Source organism: Malus domestica, chromosome 12, assembly GCF_042453785.1.
Source record: "Malus domestica chromosome 12, GDT2T_hap1".
NCBI lineage: Eukaryota > Viridiplantae > Streptophyta > Magnoliopsida > Rosales > Rosaceae > Malus > Malus domestica.
This window is the reverse complement of record NC_091672.1, coordinates 17,342,118-17,350,544: the sequence shown is the minus strand read 5'-3', so window position 1 is coordinate 17,350,544 and position 8,427 is coordinate 17,342,118. Positions and strand designations below refer to the sequence as shown.

General features: G+C 38.8%; 2 protein-coding genes across 3 annotated transcripts; one reads left to right on the top strand and one right to left on the bottom strand.

The window, feature by feature from the left end:
* LOC103423352 (RNA polymerase sigma factor sigF, chloroplastic) lies at positions 1-4,898 on the top strand. Of its 2 annotated transcripts, XM_029090814.2 has the most exons (10): positions 42-355; positions 610-696; positions 1,330-1,481; positions 1,825-1,952; positions 2,087-2,293; positions 2,370-2,634; positions 2,732-2,962; positions 3,502-3,642; positions 3,907-4,107; positions 4,266-4,898. In XM_029090814.2, the coding sequence occupies exons 1-10, from the start codon at positions 250-252 to the stop codon at positions 4,551-4,553; spliced, it is 1,806 nt and encodes a 601-aa protein (XP_028946647.1). In that variant the 5' UTR covers positions 42-249; the 3' UTR covers positions 4,554-4,898. The 2 variants fall into 2 exon arrangements, with proteins under 2 accessions (XP_028946648.1, XP_028946647.1); XM_029090815.2 differs by lacking the exon at positions 610-696 and having other exon boundaries at positions 1-355.
* LOC103423353 (pentatricopeptide repeat-containing protein At2g32630) lies at positions 3,877-6,951 on the bottom strand. Its single transcript, XM_008361424.4, has one exon. The coding sequence runs from the start codon at positions 6,861-6,863 to the stop codon at positions 5,025-5,027; it is 1,839 nt and encodes a 612-aa protein (XP_008359646.2). The 5' UTR covers positions 6,864-6,951; the 3' UTR covers positions 3,877-5,024.
* Positions 6,952-8,427: the final 1,476 nt, after the last annotated feature.

Genomic DNA, 8,427 nt, shown 5'->3' with positions numbered 1-8,427 from the left:
GCCCAACCTGATCCATTTGCAAAAAAAATTGAGAAGATAATTTTGAGGTGTGAAATAGTCTGAGATGAAAGAGCTGAGCTTCTCCTGCAACGTTATCTGCAGACACACACACACAAAACCAATGCAAGCTCGAACGCGCACATAGACGTGGCGGCACTCCAGCAACCCAGAAGAATACAAACCATCTTCACCTGAATGCGCCACTACCCAGGAGTATAATTTTAACTATTTTTTGTTGTTCCAATTTCAATGGAGGTTGGGAGGCATTTTCTCTCTTCTTCCTCTGCCTTTCCTTCCACAACCCACCTCAGGCATCCTCTTCCTTCTTCTCCTTCTTCTTCTTCCTCCACCTCAGGTAAAAAAGTTCGTAACTTTCGTGTTTCTTACTCGTAAATTTATCTGTTTGCTTTCTGGGAATTTACTGGGATATTGGGTATGCTTATAGTTCTTGGAATTCAGCAACTGGGACATAATTATGAGTTGGGAAGTATAGGTTTTTGTGTTAAAGCCCGAAACGGCAATTGGGTATGTTGAGATTGTGTGTTTTGGATATTTGGTTGTTTTGTTTGATTTTAGTCGTTTTGAACTTGGAAAATATTGATGCCACAGCTACATTTGGAAGTAGAGGATGTTTTTGGACTTTTTTCTGTTGGAGCATTTCTGGGAAAGATTATTTTTGCTCTCTTGCATGCATAGGTGTGTTGATTTGTGCTCTGAAGCTTTGATTTCGAAAAGTGTGAACAGATGTGGGTTTATCCTGGATGTTTTTACGGGAGAATTGGTTCTAGAATCAGAAATTAGATGATAATGTCTTGAGATGATAAGGCCCGTTTGATAACCATTTCGTTTTTGGGTTTTAGTTTTAGTTTTAGTTTTTTGTGCTAGACGGATAGAGGGAAAGTATACGAGAGAAATGAGGAATGTAGAAGGATGAAGGGAGGAAGGAGAAATGAAGGAGATTATATGAAAACTTGAATGCGAAAAAAAACTTCAAAATTGTTAGTTTTTTTTTCAGTTTGTGTGTCAATCCAATACACGTTTCTTCCACTATCCTTCCTTTACCCTTCTTCATGTCCCCTTTCTATCAATACTTTATCTCCATCTATAACACACAAATGAAAACTAAAGCATAAAAATGAAATGGTTATTAAACGGGGCCTTAAGTTACTTAAATTAGTCTTTAGACAATCTGCTACTCCAAGAGCTACTGAAGAGGTGCAGATTGTTCTAATAGTGATTATCAAAATAGATATTTAATTAAGGATAGTTGAGCCCCTTTTTGTGCATTGTTGGTTAACATCAGGCTTGTCTGGCACTCATATTTTGCAGTGTTGATGCTTCACGAGCAAGCAACTCCTGCAGTTACTTCTGTGCCGATTACATTTGTAGCTCGACACTTTCCAACTTCGGTTCTTCTACAAGAGCAGCGCGATGAGTTCAAGCCTCTATTGCATGCACTGAAAGAAGAGAAAACATCTCAGGTTAGACTTCTGCTGCAAATATGAAATGCATGTTACTTAGATCAGACTTTTGCTTTAGACTTGCACTGCTTCTAACTTGTGTAATCCTCAATGGTGGAAAACTTCTTAAACTTCTGTTTTCCGTTGTTTGAAATTATGCTTATTGATGATACTACCTTTCTTTCTAAAATGCCACCATTGATTTTTTTATAATTCAAGATCTGTGAGGATTCATGTTTCTTGCACATTTACCATTCGACATGCATACTTGGGATTACTTACTTCTTAGAAACTGGACTCATATTCTATCTCTGTGTCTTGGGAAACTCCTAATTCATTACTGTTTCCTGTGTTCATAAAAAAGGCTACGTTAGATAGGATGCAGATAGAGGCTAGGGCCTCTCTCAATGAAGATTTAAAGATTGATGGTTTCTACCAGTTGGTGAAGGACTCTGAGCACCAATTGCTTAACCGCTCTGGTCTTTTAGATGTGTAAGATGAATAAAACTCTGCTTTTTTTTTTCTTTTTTTTTTTTTTTTTCTACTTTCCCTTTTACTTGTATCATTTTTTCTTGGGTGATTGCATTTTACAACCAAATTGCATCCTTGTTGTTTCTACTTTGCAGATTTTCATCTTTACAAACAAGGGTAAAGTCGTCCGCACTTTTAACTATGGAGCCTATTACCACTGCTTCCAGTAAGCATATGGACATCAAGCCCTCTGACGCAGTTGCGCTGGCTAAGAAAGCTTTGTCAGCCTCAAAAGAAGCAGTCTCATTTGCTGAAGACTCCAAATCAATGGGAGATGATTTTGATGACTCTGTTTCTGAGGGGTCAGTTTCGTATTACTTGTTGATTTTTATTACCCTATCAATTTGCTTTGCAACTGAATCCAAAAGTTTTGTGTAGTTTGGATAACTGGCTGGTTGAGGATGAGAAAACTGTAAGGTCAGCCCGACTTCTAGAGAGACGGCGCAGGCGACTGAAGAAAAAGAGGGTCTCTAAATCAAAAGTTCTAATTCATGAGACTAACGGTCCTACAAGTTCAGATGTGCGGAAAAAGATAAACGAAGGATTAAATCCAAATGATCCCCTGCGGTTGTTCTTGTGGGGTCCTGAAACAAAACAACTTTTGACTGCCAAGGAAGAGGCTGAACTGATTGCCCAAGTTCAGGTGTGTATCTAAGTCATTTCTGTCTGCTAAGATCTAATATCGGAATTACTGTTTTTGACGGGTCTTTGCTGCATTGATGTGTCGAATTTTGTAACAGGATTTATTTAAGTTAGAAGAAGTGAAGAGTAGACTTCAATCACAGTTTGGTCGTGAACCAACTTTGGTTGAATGGGCTGAAGCTGTTGGAATTAGTTGTCAGATCTTGAAATCACAGCTTCGCTCTGGTACCAGCAGCCGTGAAAAGCTGATTTATGCTAACTTACGTATGGTGGTTCACATTGCTAAACAATATCAAGGACGAGGCCTTGGCCTTCAGGACTTAATGCAGGTAACTTCATTGGAACATGTTTTCTTATTGTTTATATAGTCATGTAGGATGAGGCTTTGTTGTTGTTGTTGTTGTTATATAGTCATGTAGGGCTAGACTTGAGGGCCTCTGCTACACAGACCACATCTTACTGAAGGATTTGACTTGTACGCAAAAGTTTTTTTGTTTGTGCTTAAATGCAGTAAAAGCATCGTCTATCTCATCAAATTACATTGGCAAGTCCTACATACCAGATTTTAATTTTAAATTTGTGCATCTGTATTCTGTACAGAGCAACTATTGTACATGTTGGTATCCATTGTACAGGCTGGTATCCTTTACGATCATCCTAATGAATGTCAGCAGTTTCCAGTATGAAAAATACTAAGCGGATGCTCTATCTGATTGCTGACAGCATAGGAAAGGCTATAAAAACTTGTATCATTTTCAAAAACTTAATTGAACCAAAAAGAGCAGAATTAAGATTCTTACAATAAGGCCCAATACAGTTGTCGCATAGATTTTGAAGTACAACTAATGAAGGCTCTATCTTTTTGTAGGAGGGAAGTATGGGTCTTATGAAGAGTGTTGAGAAGTTTAAACCTCAAGCTGGTTGCCGATTTGCTACTTATGCATACTGGTGGATAAGGCAAACAGTTAGGAAGGCCATATTTCAACATTCCAGGACCATCCGCTTGCCGGTAATGAAACCACGTTTCCAGTCCCTACTTTTCACTGACATTCTTCTTCAGAGTATACTTTGTGTCAACTGCTACCATGTTCCGAAAATTTGTCTCCCGACACGGGATTTTTGAATAAAATGAAAATGTTTAAATTGATTATATGCTGATAAAGAAAAGTTTTGTTTCCATTAAAATCTGTACTCAAAAGTTAACTATTTCATAGCATGTCCAAACAAAAGGTACTTTACTGAGTATGACAGAGAACCGATAATTTATTCACAGGAAAATGTGTACACCCTCCTGGGCAAAGTCTTAGAGGCAAAGAAATCATGTATTCAGGAAGGAAATCACAACCCAAACAAAGAAGAACTAGCGAGACGAGTTGGAATTACAGTTGAAAAGTTGCAGAAGTTGCTATATTCTACAAGAATGCCACTTTCAATGCAACAACCTGTCTGGGCAGACCAAGACACCACTTTCCAGGTAAAGATTCTCGTTGTCTCGATTTGCTTCTCATATTTGTCTCGATGATATTGCCGTAGGCAAGTGAAATTTTAAATATGATGCAATTTGTTGGGCTATATTGAGCATGGATCCTCCAACGGTTTAAGAACCAGACATCTTTTCTTGCATAATTGCAGGAGATAACTGCTGACACTGGGACTGAGATCCCACATGTGAGTGTAGAAAAGCAGCTTATGAGGCAACATGTGCGCCACCTTCTAGGCATCCTCAACTTAAGAGAGAGACAGATTATCAGGTTAAGATTTGGCATTGAAGATGGCAAGCAGAGATCACTTTCAGAGATTGGCAACATGTTTGGATTGTCCAAGGAGCGGGTGCGGCAGTTGGAGAGCCGAGCATTCTTGAAGCTCAAGCAATCCCTTGGTAGCCAAGGCCTCGGGGCTTATGGTCCCTTACTTGTTTAGAAATGCAGCACCTGGCTATGGTATCTACTCCGCCAGTTCAGATTCCTGATATCTTTTAAGGAAATCTGGAGTTCAGCTGTTGAGGTCCAGGCTTTTGGAGGTGAATGTACAGCAAGCTGTGGCTTGGAATATGAAGAACGTCCGAATGAACAACTTAGGCTCGAGGATCAAAACCTTGCGCTAGCATAGGCTAGGTTTCAATGCTTCAAAGTTGTAATGTTGACTCTCTGTTTTCTTCTAGAGAAGAGGTGAAACTCTTTACTGTAACTTAATTGTATATTTCTCACATCTTCTATATTGAAAAGCTAGCACTCCTCATTGAGGGGTGGCGGTTATTTTTCGTCATCTTGTTTCGACAGAAACCAGCTTATACAAATTGGCGTATTGACTTCAAAACCATTCTTTCAAATTCAAGTAATTGATCCATTTCCAATCGTCTAACGAAGACAATAATATAGTTTCGTCGTAGAGCTATGGGTTGGCTGTATGAAGGCTGCCTACAAGTGAATGATATACTCTGTCATCAGGCGTGAGGCCTGCATTTTTCATCTCATCATACAATTTAAATGCTTCCTCTGTTCTCCCATCCTTCGACAAACCTGAGATCATTGCTGTATATGTCACAACATTATGGGGTATGTCCCTCCGAGACATTTCGTCAAACAATTTCAGAGCCTCATCCACCTTGCCATCAATGCATTTGCCATTTATAAGCGATGAATACGTATACATATCTGGCATCAACCCCTTGTCTTCCATCTCCTCCTTCAGTTTATGAGCTTCCTTCATCTTTCCTCTCTTAATATACCCATCAATTAGAGCATTGTATGTTACAGTGTTTGGTCTCTCTCCCTTCCTTTCCATATCTTGAAATACCCGCTTTGCTTCGACGAAGTTTCCTTCCTTGCAGAATATGTCAATCAGAGTAGTGAAACACACTACGTTTGGAGCCACACCTCTCTCAGCCATTGTGAACAACAAGCTCTTTGCCTCCTCGTTTCTGTTCAATTTACACAACCCGCTAGCTATAGTGCTGTAAGTAAACACATCAAGCTGAAACCCTTTATTTTCCATGACATCCTGCAGCCTTAGAGCTTGATCCATCATCCCTCTTCTGCAGTACCCGTCCATCAGCGTATTAAACACAACTTGGTTTACGTCAATGCCTTTACCTTGCATCTCATTCACCAAGATGTCTGCCATCTCCAACTGCCCTGCCTTGCACGCGCCATTAATCAACGCCCCATAAGTATGATCATTCGGTACAAATCCCCTTTGAGTACATTCGTCGAACAGAAACAGCGCCCTCTTCATATTTTCCGCTCTACAATTCCAGTTAATAATCGAAGTATAAACATACACATCGGGTTGTATCCCTCTCTCACGCATTTCCTCAAACACCTTCTCCGCATCCTCGATCTTCCCAGAACTACCAAACCAATCAATCAAAAGCGTGCATGTTGCCACATTATAACCCACACCATCTTTCTCCATCAACCTCAAAATCTCATTGACACCCTCAAAATCCTTCCTCTCAATGTACGCTTTCAAAAGCGTGTTAAATGTAAAAACATTAGGTTTAGTCCCTGTACCGGCCATTTCCCCCATCAAAGCCTTGGCCTTTTCAACCTCTCCTCTCTTACAAAGCTCATTCATCACAAGCGTCAACGGATACACCGTGATTCGAACACCCTTTTCGACCATCTGATCGAAAAACCTCAAACACAAATCCACCCGACCGCATTTCTTCAACGCAAGCAAGAGCACAAAGCATGACCTTTCTTCAATCTCCAACCCATTCTTGCCCACATACTCAAAAACCCCAATTGCCTCCTCGAACATTTTGTTATCTGCATAAACCCGAAACAGCATATCGCACAATGTCCCTACAAATTTCACCCCGTCAGGCTCGTCCTCAATCAGAGATGTAATTTTGGAAACCGGGAAACGAGGATTATCGTTCGTGACGATACCATTCAGTACAATCTTCATTTGGGCAAATCTTCTAGCATTATATAGCCTGCGAATGAGGATTGCATGGGCTTGAAGATTGGGTTTGTGGGAAGGATTTATTTGGAGGAAGTTGAATAAGGTCAAGCAAGAATGGGGTGGGACGAGTGGGTTTGAGAGGACGAGGTTGGTTACGTGGGGGTTGAGATTGGATAGCAGAGATGGTGAGGTGGATTTGAGGGGTTGAAGGCCTAATTTGATTAGGGTTTTGGCAATCTTCTCGGCGGTTTCTTGGTTCGATATCGAAGCGGGATCCGTGGGGAAGGCTTTCTTCAAGGTTTTGAAGGTTTTCCGAGACATGTTTTTTTGTCAAAGCAAAAGAACAAGGAGGAGGAGAATTAGAGTTTTAGGATGTGTTTTTTAGCGGGTATTAATGGATCTTCAAAAAGCAAACCGATCCATACTAACATCCTCATTTATTAGGACCATATTGTATTATATTTTACTTTTATTTTTTTATAGATCAGCGAGTTAAATAGTTAGTTAATAGAGAAGAAAAATTAATGAGAATCAAACCCGCATCAAGATGCATAAAGATGACTGCTTTCCGTCACGACGATAAGTGCCATCTGCGACGATATTTTACACTTAAGTGGGTGGTATGGTGTTTGATGGACTACACCAATGCTTTCACCGCCACCACCTTACCATCACCATCTCCACTACGTCAACTGCCTTGGTTAGTTCAACACCCGGTTGTTGTGGTCATTAGAACAACCAATTTCTCAACGAATATTCTCATCTTTGAATGCTTTGGAAGGATTAGATTGAAAATATGGTTCGAATTTCCATTCCAAAAGTACAGTTCATGCCGGAATTTTAAGAATTTTTAGATTAGAGTTATCTCAGAAATTTCAAAACGTAATTCAGAGTTCTCCAAATATTTTACAAGTTGTTAGATATTCATAAACTTTTTCGCCTATGCAATTTATTATTTTTTCTTAACTTCGATGTAGTACTTATGTATAAATCTAATTACTTTTGTAGTATATTAATATGTTCATTATTTTAAATATAAGAGTATAATTTTTTATTTTTTTTAAATATATATTATCATTTAATTTGTATGTGTATAATTACATAAAAATGTGAATAAAATGCCTCTAAAAGACTAAACTAACAGTGAACATGCTAAAAATAAGTTTTGATTACAAAATACCTCATTTTAGTAAATAACTATAATTTTTTTTTTAATTTTTCAGAATTTCAACTCCATTCCAATTTTCATTGGAAAATTTTCGAGTTCGGATTCTATATTTTGATGGCGCAGTCAGAAATTGCAATCCAACTTCCACCCCTCTATGTGCCTCTCAGGTTGGTGGTGCTGGCACTTTCGGTTGTAGCTGCTTTGGGACGGTTGCTGTTGGCGTCGAAGGACCAAAATAAAACCAAAATGGTGAGACTGCAGTTGGATGTGGCAGATGATAATATTTAATTTTTTTTATAAATGAAAAATAAGAGTCATGTGTCCTAGTTGAATTCAAATTCATGAGTTGTATCTGTTTGTTGGAACTTTAGGAAACACTCATAATGTTTCAAAAAGGATGCCTTGAGTTCTATATAAACTCAAACATCCCACTTGTCTAATAGAATTAAAAAATAGAGAAGAGTTTTCTCCAATGTCTTAGTAGAAATCCGAGTCGGTTCTTGAGAGTACGAAATATATGAAGTTCGTCAGAGTCTGAAGATTGAAGTGCTTTGACTTTAGATTATAGATTGTTGAATCCTGGGAGATGAACTTCTACCGAACTACAAGCACAAGAGTAGGGACTAAATTATGTCTTTAGGACATTGCATTTATGCAAGCCTCAATCTCTAAATTTGTCATTTTTCTAATTTTCTCTCTAGTTGTTTATATTAATCT

Bases quoted from the DNA above. Each gene is read 5' to 3' on its own strand.
- LOC103423352 (XM_029090814.2), top strand. From the start codon at position 250: ATGGAGGTTGGGAGGCATTTTCTCTCTTCTTCCTCTGCCTTTCCTTCC. The intron at 356-609 runs GTAAAAAAGTTC...TTGATGCCACAG, and splicing joins TTCTTCTTCCTCCACCTCAG to CTACATTTGGAAGTAGAGGA. The intron at 1,953-2,086 runs GTAAGATGAATA...TCTACTTTGCAG, and splicing joins CGCTCTGGTCTTTTAGATGT to ATTTTCATCTTTACAAACAA.
- LOC103423353 (XM_008361424.4), bottom strand. From the start codon at position 6,863: ATGTCTCGGAAAACCTTCAAAACCTTGAAGAAAGCCTTCCCCACGGAT.